Genomic DNA, 16,731 nt, shown 5'->3' on the forward strand with positions numbered 1-16,731 from the left:
TGTTACTACTTCCTCCTATGATAGCTCATAATTCCAGACAAATTCAGAAGTTATAAGGGAGCTATTGTTCAGGCTTTTCTGAACAGGACCTATTCCAAGTTATTCCTATCTTTTGGAAGATAATGAGATACTGCTTTCTCATTCACTGCTTACCCCTTCAGATTATAACACTGGGGAATTAAATTCATGAAGAGAATGCTTTAAATAATATTGTGTTTACAAAAGATGGTGAATAGATAGATTTCCAAAAGGATTTATGTGACAGAAAGTAGTATGTATGAAATAGTGAGAAAAATTTTACTTACATTAGAATTGTGCATTGAGAAAATCTGTTTAATTTCAACTTTGGAAGGTCATAGAACAATCAGAGATTCCCTTCTTGCAGTCCTTGGTTATCATTAGAGATAGATTTGTGACATGTGAGCAAGAGGGAAATTTTTTATTATTTAGGGATGGGGTGAGAATATGAAAGTGTAGTATAGCAGAAAGATCCTGGAGTTGAAATAAGAAGATTTGGATTTAGTCCCAAATATTTAAGTTTCTATCTGTATGACCTTTTATAATATAGAAGTAAAACCAAATGATGGACAAAGCCCTCATATGGAAGCAGGTTTATTATTTATTGTATACTGAACCTGATCCTGAATCCCACATCTGGAGAATTTTCCTTCCTTTGTAGAAACATTCATATTAAGTAAAGTTTGTTGCTGTTTTTTAGTCATTCTTCAGTTGTATCAGATTCTTTGTGACCCCTTTTGCAGTTTTCTTGGTAAAGACACTGGAGTGTTTTGCCATTTCCTTCACCAGCTATTTTACAGATGATGAAACTAAGGCAAAAAGGGTTAAGTGAGAAAGCAGAGTTTATTGCAACCCTTTTTGCTTGAATTTTGAGTTACTGTTTTCCTTTCAACTGCAATCATTTGAATTTCATAGTTTGCCTAATAAAAGTTCAATACTTGTCCCCTCTTTCCTTGTAACTCTTTGCAGAGAGCCATTCTATCAGTTCTGAATGCATCTATTTTGCGATCTGCTATGCTGCATCTCTCCATGTTGTCCACAATGAAAACTGTTAATGTTTTGCTAATAGCCTAAGTATTCCCTTTCAATATACTAAGTCTACTAGATATATCAGTGTGGTAACCCTATGAATAATGGATATGAGGGTAGTCATCTGCCATTACCTGTTCTTTGTGAAACCATTGGGCTGGTTGTTAGTTATGATTATTTGTCTTTCACATTTTTATAAATCTTCCTTTCAATGAATTCTAGAATATTAGCAGGGATCAAAATCATAGTCACCAGCCCATATTTCAAAGATTCCACACTTTATCTTCTTTTGAAAAGTAAAATAGTAATTGCCCTTCTCTTTTTCTACATGATTTTTCAAAGATCAACAATTATACCCACCATTTATTTTATTATACTGTTACATATAATAATTCTTCAAAACCTGATTAACTGAATTCATCAAAGGCAACCAGATAGTTTTATCTTCTCACTTATTTTAGATTTCAAATTCCTTTTGACCATGTTTGTGTAATCTTTTGCATCCTGAAGATAATTCTTGTTGACAGAGAAAATGAAAACAAAAATCACCAATAGTTCTGACTTCTTTTTATCAATTATCAATCTCTTTCATGTACATTTATCTTTAGTCCTATATCTTCTTTCATCCTTCTGTTGTACAACACATAGCTAAAACAGACAGATAGATACGTATAGAAAAAAAAACTTTTATTCTTGTCTAGAACCAAATTTAGTTCACTTTAAGCTTTAGCCCTGCTCTTCTTACATGATGCTACCAGTCTGTGGGTATAGCTAGAGAAATATCATTTGAATACAGGAAGCCAGAAAAGGTCAAAGCTGCAAGTGCTTGGAGGCATAGAAATCACCAGGTAGGGTGTAGGATGTGACCTCAAAGATATGGCCTCGAGAATGATGTGATTCCCAGAGTTTCCAGTGTTTTTTTTTGGGGGGGGTGGCCTTTTTAAGAAAATGTCTTTGTCAGCAATGGTCTTCAGACCACCAGTTCAGAAAATTAGGGAACAGGTATTAGAAGGACCTAAAAATTCTACCATAAGATTTACAGTTGGAAAGGAGCTGAGAAGAGATCTACTACAGCCACCTAATTTTACAATGAGAAAATTAAATTTCAATGAGATAAAAGGACTTGGTCAAAATCTCTCAGGTAGTAAGAAAGAGACCACAAATTTTTGAAACCAGATTCTTGGATGATTAATCCAGCACTTTCACCATTATTCCCAAACTGCCACATGCTGGCAGCCTTGCTAAACCAAATATTCTTCAGACTATGTATGAGCCAGCAACTAGCCTTCAACCTGGAGTAGACTGATTAAGGTTTTTGTTTTAGGTACAAGAACTACAGGATAAGCCAGCACAAGAAAGACAGAGATAAGAAAGGTTAGTCCAAACTACATTCACGTATTCATTAAAGATAAGGATTCATTTTCAAAGAATCTTGAAATTTTCCCATTTATCATATTATTTTAAACCTGTTTCCCTATAATAACTAGGAAAATAAATCATAAGATATCCCTAAAAAGGATTGTTTCAGAAACAATACAGAATGACTTTATTTTCTCACTTATAAAATGGGAATAATAATGGAACCTGCTACATAGCATTCTTTTGAGGAAGCTGTTAGTGACTCATTTACAACAAGCATTTTTTAAGGACTTGCTGCGTGCCAGGCACACAGTACTGAATGTAGTGAATTTACAATACTGTACACAGAAGCACTTCTGAGCATAGCTGATTTTCTGAGCAGATCTGAAAGGGATTTTCGAGATCAACAAATTGAACCCTCTCAGGTAACAGATAAAGAAAAAATGTCCCAGAGAGGTTGTTATTGTGTGATTTTGAGCAAATCATTTTTTCTCATTTGTAAAATGAGAGAATTCAGATTGACTGTAAAGTGGCGAACAGCAGAGGAAGGATTTTGTAATCTTCTTTATTTGGTTTTTGTGTATATATCTTATATCTTCAACAAAACCATAAGCTCCTAAAAGGCAGGGACTGAGTTTTCCACTTCTCTTGTATCTTCCATAGTCCATAACCAGGGGCTGAGTAGGGAGCAGCTGCTCATAAACAGTTACTGAATTAAATTCAATAGTATTATACTAGGAAAGCTAGAATATTCTGTACCACCGTCTTGCTCAGACAACTGCTGAACATTCTTGGAAATCTCTCCTGGGCGAAATGCTTTTACCTAGTAAAGAACCCAAAAGGCTGACAAATTATTTGGTTTTGTATTTATCGGACTGTTTAAAGAAAAATCAGACAATATGATGTCAACAATCCCCATGATGAAAAAGAGGAAGAAGTTATATAAGTATTCCGTCACCTGTAACTTCCTAGAGAAAAGAAAGAAATACAACATGAAAAAGGGTGCTACCACAGTTAATCCTTAGCCCAGGCCCAACCCTTGTAGTAAAGGACATAGCCACAAAAGCATGATTCCTAGATATCCCCCAATATTTACTAATCAAATTAATGGGAAGAAAGACCCAGAATAATCTGAATTGGAAACCTACCAAAAACACCAAGTTCTATCTCAACATGCTCAGATAGAGGAATACCCTTGCATTGAAATGCTATGGGGTACAATTTAGGAAAAGAGATATGACTGGTACTTGCTATAATAAAAGGTATAACTGACTTCATAGTAAGGGTGTCATAAGTTAACTTTCAGTCCTAAAAATGGTCCTTCTACTGCAATATCATTAATATGAGTATATTCAAGATCAAAACAAGAGAAGAACTCTGAAGCACTATTATCATCCAGGACAAAAGAATGCTCTGGCTAGGCTTCTATTGGCCTGATCATCACCTTCTCCATTTATACAGTCAGGGCAAGGACATGTTAAGAGTTAAAAAAGGATCCAAGGAGAAAGTTATACATTATTCACCAAAACTACTGCCATTTTGCACTTCTTTCTGTTATTCAAATTAGACCTGAAGATGGAAAATGTTATACCTCCTACATTAGTGTAATTTACCTGAGCTGCAACCGCCACTGTTGCTGATGCCTACTAGTTTTAATTGCCCGGGAAAAGATAGAAATACTTTGTTAATGTTGTTCTTTCAATGGTTGGCATTTGCACACTCAACTTTGGGGTCTCAAATGAATTCTGGACCTAAACAAAAAGAGATAAGTTTTGTGAAAAAAAAATGTTCCTAAGTACCAGAACCAAGGAAAATATGATGCCAAACAAATCTCCCTTCCCATTTGCTAGCCTCCCAGGAGAAGAGAGGAGCTGAAGTTGTCCTCGATTCTTGCCCGAAATTGTTGACCACTGATACAGGTTGCTATAGGACAGGAAGAGAAGATGAAGAACTGATTGGCCCGTGGCTATTGTGATTTATGACAGGTCAGGCTGCGTCTGACCTAGGTCTTCCAGCTTAGGAATGACCTTCACAGCTTAACAAGGCAGAAGGGCAAAATGGAGAATAAAGAGGGACAGAAATGGGCTTGTAAAGCACTAAGATAAAAGCCTACGATGTGTTGATTATCTTACCTTGCAGAAAATATCATACAGGTGATTGCAACAAGCATACTCTCTGAAGTAATGAATTAATTGGATAATGAAGAGAGAGCCCTTGTGGATGTTTCTCCAAGACATATTATCTGGGAATTGAATTCAATTTTTCAGGCATTAGACATCTGATATATACAAGACATTTCAAAGATGAAAAATAAAGCATTTCCTTTCTTCAAGGCATTTACAATCCAAAAGAGAAGATTAGATACAAACTAACTTAAGGAAGTAAAAAGGTAGCATATAATAAGGGCAAAGAAGAGATTTAATAAAATTGCTATAAAGGGAGAGAATATTTTCACCTGGGGAAAGGTGATTAAAGAAGGTTTCCCAGAGGAATTGCCACTTAAAGTGAGTTCTGAAACAGTATAAGTATTTCAACAGTGGCAATACAGGAAAGGAGGGAAGATGATATCAGAGTACTATTTGTTTAGCTTATCTAGAAGATGAAAGGGCAAAAAAGAGGCATGGAGTGAAATTAGGGCCAAATGCTCCATAGCAAACATTTCGGAGAGCCTTAAAGGCAAGGCTAAGGGTCAATGTCTTTTGCCTTTTAGGAAATTTGATTAAGGAAGCATTGATTAAGTGCTTGCTACCTACAAGATCTTGTTCTGGGTACAAGTGATAAAAATGAGGAGCAACTGATGAGCTGTGTAAAGGATTCATTGGAAAGAGAGAGAATGGAGACACTTGTTAGGAACGCATTACAATAGTCCAAGCTAGATGTAAAGAGAGCCTAAATTAAGCTGGCACTAGATTCTATAAGCTAGGGACCTTTTGTGCCTTGTCATAATGAAGAAGGAGAATCAAATAGGCAACTTCCAGAAAAAGAAGTATAGTAGAAGCTTAATAATAGGTAAATGAATGAATGAATAAATGGCATTAGGCTAGTTCTTCTTGCCCCAAGGACAATTTCTTCAATAATATAGCTTTCTTATTGGCCTTTTTTCACTACAAATTACAATTTCTTCTTTCTCAAAAGAGGCACTCTGTTCTCCAGAAGAATATATTTGGGAATGAGATGTTAGGAAATGCAGCAACCTTGGCACATGAGCCTATAACCTCTTCCCCCTCTTACTCTACACCAAGCCATAGTCCTTATGGTTATATATAGGAACACTTCTCTAATTCCATTTGACAAGGCTTTCTTTGCTTTTCTTCTTAATAAATATACTATAAACTTGATTAATCTGTCTTTCCAAAATTGTCATCCTGCTTGTTTTTTAATTTGCTGATATCTATTTTTTGCCTACACAAATTGCAAATTATTTTACGTTTAAGAGCTTTGCCATATAGGAAGGTGTTTTATAAACAATAAGTTGTGAGTCAGTAAGCCTTACTGAATGACAGTGATAGAAGAATGTGTATGGGAAAATGTACATAAAATTTAACTGGAAAAAATCAATGAGGTTTTCTGGAAAAGGGCTAGAAAAACCAAGAATCCTACATTTATCATATGATCCTCCACCAAATCCCTAACAAACATGGCTTCTTCTTCCATTTTGCACTAGATGAGTGGAGATTATGCACTGGGAGGCCCTTATTACAAAATTCTTGCCCAGGAGCCATTTACTTGGAGTTGATGAGCAGAAAGCAATGAAGTCCTTCTCCACATGGGCCCTACAGAGAGCATCACTTTCAAAGATGTCCTGGGTACAGCTCTCTGCAGAGGGTACTTCCGAATCACTGACCCAAACAATACCTGAATTCTCTGCAGAAACATGAGATTTGGGGTTAATATACATTGAACAGAGACAAGCATCCTCAAATGTTGAGCTAGCATCTGGCACTAACAATTCTTATACCTTCTCTCTCTCTCCCTCTCTCTCTCTCTCTTTCTCTCTCTCTCTCTCTCTCTCTCTCTCTCTCTCTCTCTCTCTCTCTCATATACACACACACACGCAACCCCCCCTTAGAACACATTTCTTCTACAGTTGATATGGATTTTCTCAAGATCATAGTAATAGTAACTTTTCTATAGCACTTTCAGCATTGCAAAATATTTTACATATATTACTTCATTGAAGTCTCACAACAAGTGCTACATCTCTCCAATTTTATAGAATAAGAAACAGCAGCATTGAGATTTTAATAAACTAGCATGGTTGTGTGTCAAAGGCAAGATCTACAGGAACTCAGAGACAGTTTAGAACAACACATTTGTTTTAAAATTGGAATTAACTAGGACCCAAAAAGTTTAAGCTTGCTCACAGTCACATAGTATCAGAGGCAGGATTTAGAATGAAGTCTTCTGGCTCCAGAATCAGTACTCTTTCCCTGATACTACAAGAGTAAACTCAACTCTGCCTTAGGAGTTATAACCATTTCCTAAATGAGATGGCTTTGTATAGAATTTGATTTGAATCTGGATCCTCTTATGCCAAATTCACTGATCATTCCACTGCCCCTTAATTTAAACCAAAGACTTCCTGAATCCAGGTCCACCACTCTCTCCATTAAACCATACCACCTCTCTTGGCTTTTTAGACAGCCAAGGTGACAAAAGGGGAATGACTGACACTCATTACCAAGAAGTGGTAGATGAGGACATTTCAAATGATCTAGGCAACTGCTCCTGAACTCACCAAACCTATTACCAGGATGAGTATCAGGACACTAAAGGAATTTCCATAGAAAAGCATATCTATTGGTGGCATTGTGTATTTTTCCATCACAGTTGAAGTCTATAATAATTGAGATGTGCAGATTATCTTACAGAAGATGAAGCGCCTTGAATGATTATACTCTGCACTAAGACCCATCCATACTCACCCCCTCGGCAAGCCTGAATGATGATAATCTTGGGCTTGTCCTTCAAACTGGGACAGTTGGAAGTGTTGAAAATTTGGAAGATCCTGTTAACAGGAAGAATCTGGGAGGCTTCCTTTCTGTAATCCTTCCCACAGATGCCACTTGGCACACCATGAGACATGAGTATCAGAAAAGTACTATCAGATGTCTGGTGGTCTGGACAGGAGGCAAATCGCTGCAGCACTGACTCCATTTCCTAATAGAAAGTCTAGATTGGCTGATCTAAGAACGTATAGTCAAAGAAACTGGTAATATGAACACTCAGAACAGCTGTATCTTAGGGGTAAAATGGATGTTTTGAACTGAAAGGAAGGTTCAAGCTACATTTTAAGGAAACATTCCAAAATCAGCACTTTAGGGAAGTGTCGGGGGAGGAGAGTTGTCTCATCAAATCCACAAAAGACTATCCAAAGTAAAGATTTATTAACTTCCTTCTGTAAAATGGTATATTCAATGAAGCTGAACTCTCTGGGTGCAAATCTGAGTTCACTTGGCCCTTGGAATAAACTTCTGCATTTCCTGGGACAGGGATTTTCTATAACTTTTGGAGCATGAAAGGGCTTGCCTCTATACTTACCAAAGCTGTGAGATTCTCTTCAACATCTACCCTGTAACCCAGACCCTCAAGAAGGTCACTCATGCCTTTGATGTCATATTCAGACCCATTCCGTTGAGGGAGCCAGTTAAACTCCGTGTTACAGATGATGAGAGCCCGACGTGTGCGGGCTTCTTTCTCCATCACTGGGTATATCTGTAGGGGATGAATATGAATGTGAATGAGTCCTCCCCAGACACTTTCAATTTAAAGACAAAGACAGGTTGCTCGGATGATAGTATGATAGCCTTCTTCCTCAACATTTTTGGGATGTCACCATGTAAACACTGTCTTAAATAGAAATGGTGTTAGACATAGGGAACAGAAGAAGGAAGTACCAGAAATCAGAAATCCAGAGTGGGGTATGGGTGTTCATTGCAAGATCTTGGACAAAAATGTGGGCTTTGCTTAGCAACTGGGAAAAAAAGGAGCAAGAAATCTGGTATGGGAACTGGAAAGATTTTGCTCTTTGATGTCTCATAATCATTAAGGTAGCTGTAGAAAAGATCCCCTTCCCACAAGAGCATCACATATTTGTGTAACTGGGTGAGTTACCAAGCCATTCTTCCCTTCACCCCAGTGAAAAAAGTATACATAGCACCTGTCCTGCCATCTTCTTCCTTAGCATTAGGAAGTCTTCACGGGAGCAAAGCTTGAGTGTATCTGTGGCACTGGCCTGGATTGCCTGAGGAGCTACAAAATAGAAGATACCTTGTGATATTTAATATTGCTTGCATGAGAATCCCTACTATATGCTATGGTCCTCTTGTGCCCTAGTAAAAGGCCTTATAAGTTTTCATTTTCATGAATTCAATCAATCAACAAGCATTTATTAAGTGCTTTCTTTGAGACAAATGTTATGTTAAGCCCTGAGGACATAAAGAAAGGAAATAACACAAAAACGGTACATTTCTTTAAGGAGCTTTGACATCCCTGTGAAGAATGAATAGGAGTGGTGAGAGACTTAGAGCAGAGAGGCCAAGTAGAAGAAAATTGCAATAGTCCCAGTGAGAGGGGACAAGAACTTGAGCTGGGTTTTGGCTTTGTCAATGAGAATAAGATAATATATATGAGAGATGTTGTAAAGACAGAAATAACAAGAATTGACAAGTGATTTGGACACATGGGGTGAGTAAGAATATGCAGCAGAGGAATATACCAGTTTCCAACCTGGATGACTGGGAAGATTGTGATATTTTCAATAGGAGAGTTCACAAGAAGGGAGAGTATGGGAAGAAATACAAAGAATTCTGTTTTAGATATGTTTAGTTTGAGATGCCTAAAACACTTCTTCATAGAAATTGCAAATAGGCAAGTAGAGAAGTGGGACTGGTGTTCAGAAAAGAGAGGTTGGTTAAAGGGGGAAAAAAATAAAGTAGAGCTGGTTATAAAGGTCCGAGAATCAATTGTTTAGAAATGATAAGAGAGTCCAGGAAAACTGATAATATCACTAATAAAGTAGAGATTAAAGAAAAATAAGGTGCAAGGCAAAGCCTTGGGGGACACCCACCATTAGAAATTGAATTGGATGAAGATCCATTAAAGGAGATTGAGATCAAAAAGGTAGAAGGAGAATCCAAAAAGTGTAGTCATAAAAAACAAAAGAAAAGAGAAAATCCAGTAGAAGGTGATAGTACCAAATGCCTGCAAAAGGGTGAGAGTTGAGAAAAAAGGCCATAAAGAGAACAACAGCAACTTTTCACAGCATTCTTTCAGGTTACTAAGTTATTGCTGCAAAGACAGCAACTGCAGACGGTAAAGGGAAAGTGAGGAATCCATTCTGGCAATCATTGTCATCAGAATGGAGATAGATCTCAGTGAGTACCAAAAGATGAAAGGAGTGAGAAAGGAAAAGATATGTTGTGTTTTGTTTTGTTTTGTTTTGTTTTTAAGGACGTTAATAATAGAACACACAATCCAGACAGCATAGTAGAAGGTGAAGGCAGATCTGGCGCAGGATTGGAGGTAAGTAGGATTAAGGTAAATATAGGAATACGGGACATATCAGCTGGGATTGGAGAAAGAGACAACAGGGAGAATTAAAGTGTGTGATTACAAATGGGGAAAACAGTAAGCTTATGGTGAACCATAAGCTTAAACTTTGGCCAAAGGAAAAGAATTACTCCTGAGGAAGAAGAAAATATGTAGAAAGAAAATAGGTATAACATGGAGAATTACAGCAAACTCATATAGCCAAATCATGGCTTTTTGTCCTGGTTGACTCACCCACTCTTGGTGTTCCAGGTATTGTGAATGAGAACTGTCTACAACCCTCCCCTAGTGGCTATGTCTTGGGGCTTTCTATGTATCTCTATACCAGACAAGGAGATAAAAAGGTTTTTTTCTTAGCACCAAGAATGAAAGGCAATTTTCCCACTCTTATCTGACCCCTAACCCTACCACCTTTCCTTAATAATTCTTTGCTTGATTTGATGGTGGAGAATTTGAGCTCCCAAAAAGAACTCTCCATTATCTGTGTAATCCTTATCTTTGGGGTTGTTTGTTGGCTTGTTCATTTTGTTTTTGTTAGTTTTGTTTTACTTTGAGCAGAAAATGGCCCCAGGGCACACTTTTTGTCGTTGGTTACCTGGAGAGGAAGGAGAATTTTTCTCAAACACTTCAACTTTAGATACAGCTAGTAGTTGTCCTGTCTGGGATCCTGTAGAGAGGAACAAGGTGTCAGGTTTGTGAGAAAATTTTCCTCTGAAGCACCTTCTTCTCAATGTGTTAACCCCCTCACAGACCGGACTTCTTTTTGGATATGGAGATTTTTCTTCTCAGGATTTAAGACACAAAATCTTTAGCCCTTGATGTGGAACATAAGGGTAGAAAGAAGTAACTACAAATCCCACAGGGAAACCAGAAAATCGCAAATGAAAACCAAGCCCTGTCTATGGATCAACCATGGTTCATGAGGAATCATGAAGCAGCAATTCTCCGAGGCCCAGAAGAGAAAGTGAGATTAAATCCGCCCCCCACAAAAAAAAAGAAAAAAAAACACCTAGCAAGGGCATATCACCCCTGAGAGTTTGTATTACTATAGTCTGAGTTCAAGGGCTTGTGATAATTAGACATCCCTTATCCCCCATCTCCAAGATCTTCTCCTGCCCCCCTGCACACTCTACAATTCCCCAGGGAATTTCAGAACCTGAGTTTATTATAATGGCTGCTACGTCAGAGGCAAGGATGACATAAACTGATCCTAACCATATTGACAATATTTTTACAGGCTGGAGAAAGAGTAGATTCTGTGTATGCCTCATGTTCTTGTTACTTTATGCTATATTTTTTTGGGGGGGGCACAATGAAAGGTGTAAGGGTAAAGCAGTAATAGAAGAGAAAAGCAACTCTAGAAATGCAGCATTAGACACAGAGTCAGGAGAGATCTGGGTTCAATTATGGCTTTGACACTGTCGGGGGTGGTAGAGGGAAAAGACTACTAAGAGTCAGAGGATTTCTTCCATTTAGTGACTCTCTTCTGTCTGGCACCCTATCCATTGTGCCACCTAGATGCTGTATTACGTGGCCAAACTGTATTAGGTAGCCAGAATGATAGCTGGAGAGTTGAAAATCAGCTAAAGTGGAACTATGCTACTCACTAAGGTGCCCTGAAGACATGGCACCAGACAGGGGGGATCTGGCAGAGAGTAGTACTACATCTATCAGTGATACATCCAGAAGACACAAGTAGGTCTTAGCATTGGTAATGCTGACTACCCTCAATACATGTGCTCTGATCAAATATGTCCCCATGTGTATATATGCCATGTACAATTATTTGGCATTTCTACTCTTCTGACTGAGGATGTGTGTTTGTAGGAGAATGAATTCCTCTCCATTAGTGGTGTTAAACTCAAATAGAAATGGAGGCAACTAATCTGTACATAAGGATCTCTACAGCTTGATTTTAAAATATAATATCTATATTTTGTTAGATTTTCATTTATTTACTTAAATATTTTCTAATACCATTTTAATCTGTTTCAAGCTGTATTCAGAGTATTGTGGGCTGCATGCAACCTGAGGGCCACATTTTTGATGTACTTACTCTACCTTACTTCTTTGAGTGATTTTGATATAAAGTAAGTATGTAATTTTGATGATTAGTAAAAGCAAACTCCACTGATGATGGAAGAGTCAAAAGCTATAGTTTGCAAAATAGTATGAACCACAAAGTACCTAGAACTTGGAATGGCTTTCTGGGAGCCCATGAGTGAACTTGTATATATTGGTGTAAATGTATATTTTCATATATTTCCAGGGTTTACGTGTGTACTGCATGTCCATATTATACATATGTATATAAGAATATTTATGAATTGATCAATAAAAATGTATTATGTGTCCATATATGTCAAGCACTATGCTAAGCACTGAGGACACACACAAAAAAGCAAAAGACAGTCCTTTCCCTCAGAGAATTCATAATCTAGTTGGGGAAGTTAGCAAACCAATATGTACAAATGAGCTACACACAAGCTAAGTAGAAGATAATTAAGAAAGGGAAGGCACTAGCATTAAGAGGTGTCAGAAAAACCTTAGTGTAAAAGATGATATTTTAGTTAGAACTTAAAGCAAGCCAGGGAAACCAGTAGGAGGAGATGATGAGGGAAGAGTATTCCGGGCATGGGGGACAGCCAGAGAAAATTCCAAGAAGCTAGAGATGGAGTGTCTTATTCCTGGAAAAAGCTAGGTCAGTGTCACTGGATTTGAGAGTACAGTACCTCTCTCCTGTTCTATTAGCCTCCTAATTATTAGCATCTCATTTCAAATCTTTTCCCTTTACATCTACCATACTACTACAAAAGTGACATTCCTAAAGCGCAGATCTGATCGTGTCATTTTCCTTAAAATTCCAGCAATTCTCTATTTACCTTTACGATCAATACAGTGTAGGTCCAACTATTTCACCCTATTACTAAACAAGGGCACAGCCAGTATTTTTCCATTTTGCCTTTCTAGTAGGTATATTATCTGCTATAACCCATAAGATTTTAATTCACTCAAGGGTTGGGGAAATAGTCCAGGTTCCTGCAACACATCCTCTTAAATTTTATTGATGGGACTCCATCACTAAACAATCTGAGTCCAGGATGACAGATGGAAAAACAAAAACAAAAACAAATAAAACAGCTAACCCAGCCTAGACTTATACATTGACAGTGGTTACTGACCTGAGGAGGCTGGAAGAACTGGAGCAGCAACAAATCCAAGATCCTCTGTAGGAAAGAAAAGCAGAAGATAATAAGAGATCTATCTGTTGTATAAGTAGATAGTTGGGAGCTGAGAGTAGTAACAGAGCTGGAGAACAACATTAAGAAGGAGATTTCAGTTCCAGCCCTGAGGCATTGGAATGAAATATGCTGAGTCTCAGCACCACAAACTCCACAAATAAAGGCTTGTTGAATGATACAAACACAGTAATATGATATGTAAGCTTTGAAAGGTTAACCAAATGATACAGTGAATCAATTAAGCAACAAGAATTTTATTAAGCACTGACTATGTGCCAGGCACTGCCATACTAAAGGCACATAGATAACTAGGAGTTCAGGAGGAGAGATCTCTGCAGCCTAATGGATTACAGAAGACTTTTGGAAAGATTTGATCTGGGTGTCAAGGGAGTGGGAAGATCTTCTGCATTGCCCAGGTGGAGGAAAGGAAAGGATCTAAGGCCCTCTTATCTCCAGCTGAGTAGAAGTTTAGCTTAATGTTGTTATCCTGTTGGTTCATGTTTTGAATTCTAAGTGAATAGGTGGAGACTTTTAACTTTTTTAATGACTGACTTCAGATGTTCAAACTGGACACTGATACTAAGTGGCAAAACTGTTCACCACACCCCAGCGTTCTTAGAGGAAGTTTTAAGTGCACAGAGAGCTTGTGGTTTAGACCTCTGTTTCCTGGTAAGGTTGAACTAGTCTGAGAAACCTAGTGGGAGATAGGGTCCCAAATATCACAGCACTGTTTCAAAGATCCTACTTCACTGTCTCCACTTCAGAACTTTTTTGGGGGCTAGGTAACGAGGTTAAGTGACTTGCCCAGGAACACAGCTAGTAAGTGTCACGTATCAAGGTTGTATTTGAACTCAGGTCTTCCTGAATCCAAGGCCAGTGCTCTATCCACTGGGCCACCTAGCTGCCCCCTCCACTTCAGAACTTTAAATGACAATTTTGTGGTATTTCCTGTTTCTTCCCTCCTCCCGAATCCAGGGTACCTGAATATCAACTCCTAGATGGGAATGGGCATAGCGTGCAGAGTATGGGCCAGCTCTGAAATCTCTGCGTGACTATGGGGTGACTTTTTGATAATGATCCGTTAAGATTTTTGGCAGATAGGTGACCCAATAGATAGAGGGCTGGACCGGAGTCAGTAAGACTCATCTTCCTGAGTTCAAATCTGGCCTTAGACACTTACTAGCTGTGTGACCCCTGGGTAAGTCACTCAACCCCATTGGCCTCAGTTTTCTCATCTGTAAAATGAGGTAGAGAAAAAAATGGGAAACTCCAATATCTTTGCCACAAAAACCCCATATTAGATCACAAAGAGTTATTAAATAAACAATAGAATGAAATTCTTTCTCATCCTTGCTATTGACCTTGCCATCTGATTGACTTCTTAATATTTTGAACCCATTAAAAAAAAAAAGGACTTCTATTCTTGCTCCTGACTCAGCACAGACTCCAGGAAATTGTCTTAAATTCAGTAATCTAATCATTCTCTTCCTGGGACATTTTCCTTGTGCTGAGTTACAATACTTGATCAAAGCCTGACCCAATTCATTTCATCTCCTCCTTTCTCCACTGGTCCTCATCCTCTGTTTCTCCTTTCAGCAGCTGAGACCACAGCTGAAATCTCCTCCATTAACTCCATTCTCCCAGATCTACCATCTGCCTTTCTCTTAAATTCCTTCCCCCACCTACTGGCACCGTCTGAACATTCTCTTCCCACCAGCAAACTCTCCTCATGGCCCAGATGTTCTTCCCCTACAGTATCAGGAAACAGAAACTGAAATCCACTTCTCCCAGCTAGACTTATGAAAAAACATAGAGGTGACCTCCCCCTCCCTATCTCAGCCCTGTGTCATGTATCCCAATGGAATCCTCTTACTCTAAAATCAGAAATTATTCCATAAGCCTTTATTAAGTGCCTTTGACAGGCCAAACACTGGGCTAGGTGCTGAGGATACAAACATAAAAATGACATAGTACCTGCTCTGAAGAAAGCTTACATTCTTTAGAGGGAAACTACTTATAATAAATATGGTTTGGGAGAAGCCCTAGAAGAGAATTCCAAGGAAAGAAAGAGGGAGGACGGAAAGTAAGGAAGGAGCAAGGGAGAATGGAGGGAAGAGAGGAAAGAAGGACAAAGGGAACTTCGGGAGTGGGGAGGGGAGGGGGAAGTTGTGCAAGCAGGAGGGGGAAGCCCCAGTCCTCAGGCAGGCACTTACCCTTCTTGGCTCGCTCCCACAGCTCCCTCAGGCCCATATTCTGCCAGATGCGCAGAGCCTGCTCCCAGGCCTCTTGCTGCCCAAGAGAATTGACCAGGAGATCGGCCAGTTCTGGGCGATCAGCCTCCTCCAGGGAGCCCCGAGGCAGAGAGTTCACCAGATACAACTTGAATTTCTTCAGCTCCCCCGAAGTCAGGTGCTCCAAGTGCAGAAGCAGCCGGCAGCGGACTGTGTCGGCCATCTCAGCCCAGTCCGCTGCCCTGCCTCAGACTAAGTGGGACTAAACAGAAAAGAGAGTGCAAGTAAGAGCCAAGACCCAGCACCGCACTAGCACCTTTGCATCTTCTGCTAGACCACTTGAGAAAGGGGAGGGAGGAGGAGCTTGATTGGACTGAGGTGCCAGTCTTTTTTTTTTTTTTGACTGTTTGCTTTTTTTTTGTCTGGACTACTCCCTGTGCCTGGTGGGAGGAGCCGGGACCAGAGGATGAGAGCCTGTATGACACACCCTTCCCCAATCAGATATTTGCATTTTCCTTCTTCCAGCAGAACCTTCAGACTACATCCATCTAGTGACTTAGAATCAGAGGTCCTGGATTCAAATCCTACCTATGACAGGCATTACAAGTATCATCTTAGGGCAAGTCACTTAACCTCCATAGGCTTCACTTTTCTCATCTGTAAAATGCAGGATAGAAATTAGACTAAATTGCCTCTGTGTCGCCTGACTTTTCGCAGATAATATTTGTAAAGCATTATACAATGCCTACCATAGTAGGGTTTAATAAAAGTTAGTTGAATTGAATTTCAAGCTGCTTAATAAATCGTTGTTTCCTCCCCTACCATTTCAGCTCTGCATCTGTGATCCAATGATCAGTTCTTTCCTAAAGTATAGATCACCCTGTCTCCTCTCATAATGGGATCCTTCTAATTTGGTACTCTTCCCTGTTGCTGTAACTAACATTTCTAGAACTAGATAGGAGGTAGACTTTGTGTTGAGCTTTGAAAGAAACTTTATATCCTCAGTATTTAGCCTAACAGTAGTTGCTTATGGAACAACATGTATGTCTAAAGAAGCTGTTCAGTCGCCTTCCACACTTCTTGACCACACATGAGATTTTCTTGGTAAAGATACTGGAGTGGTTTGTCATTTTCTTCTCCAGCTCATTTTATGGATGAGGAACTGAGGCAAACGGGGTAAAGTGACTTGCCCAGAGTCACACAACCAGTAAGTGTCTGAGGGCAAATTTGAACTCAGGAAGATGTTTCTCCCTGATTCCAGGTCCAAAAACCCTGTTCACTGCCTCACCTAGCAGCCCCAT

General features: G+C 39.0%; 1 protein-coding gene across 1 annotated transcript; it reads right to left on the minus strand.

The window, feature by feature from the left end:
• Positions 1-1,713: 1,713 nt before the first annotated feature.
• On the minus strand, positions 1,714-15,835 carry LOC110215002 (caspase-13-like). Its single transcript, XM_020996171.2, has 10 exons — positions 15,413-15,835; positions 13,140-13,184; positions 10,553-10,624; positions 8,567-8,658; positions 7,948-8,121; positions 7,332-7,566; positions 6,133-6,270; positions 4,539-4,648; positions 4,020-4,157; positions 1,714-3,374 (listed from the first exon to the last, which is right to left on the minus strand). The coding sequence occupies exons 1-9, from the start codon at positions 15,651-15,653 to the stop codon at positions 4,059-4,061; spliced, it is 1,206 nt and encodes a 401-aa protein (XP_020851830.1). The 5' UTR covers positions 15,654-15,835; the 3' UTR covers positions 1,714-3,374; positions 4,020-4,058.
• Between the last annotated feature and the right edge of the window lie 896 nt (positions 15,836-16,731).

Source organism: Phascolarctos cinereus, unplaced genomic scaffold (assembly GCF_003287225.1).
Source record: "Phascolarctos cinereus isolate Bilbo 61053 unplaced genomic scaffold, phaCin_HiC Scaffold_726;HRSCAF=1367, whole genome shotgun sequence".
NCBI lineage: Eukaryota > Metazoa > Chordata > Mammalia > Diprotodontia > Phascolarctidae > Phascolarctos > Phascolarctos cinereus.

Coding starts and splice junctions, on each gene's coding strand:
- LOC110215002 (XM_020996171.2), bottom strand. CDS start 15,653: ATGGCCGACACAGTCCGCTGCCGGCTGCTTCTGCACTTGGAGCACCTG. Junction 7,567..7,947: donor AAGAGAATCTCACAGCTTTG/GTAAGTATAGAG, acceptor ACTTTCTATTAG/GAAATGGAGTCAGTGCTGCA. Junction 4,649..6,132: donor TTTCTGCTCATCAACTCCAA/GTAAATGGCTCC, acceptor TTCAATTCCCAG/ATAATATGTCTTGGAGAAAC.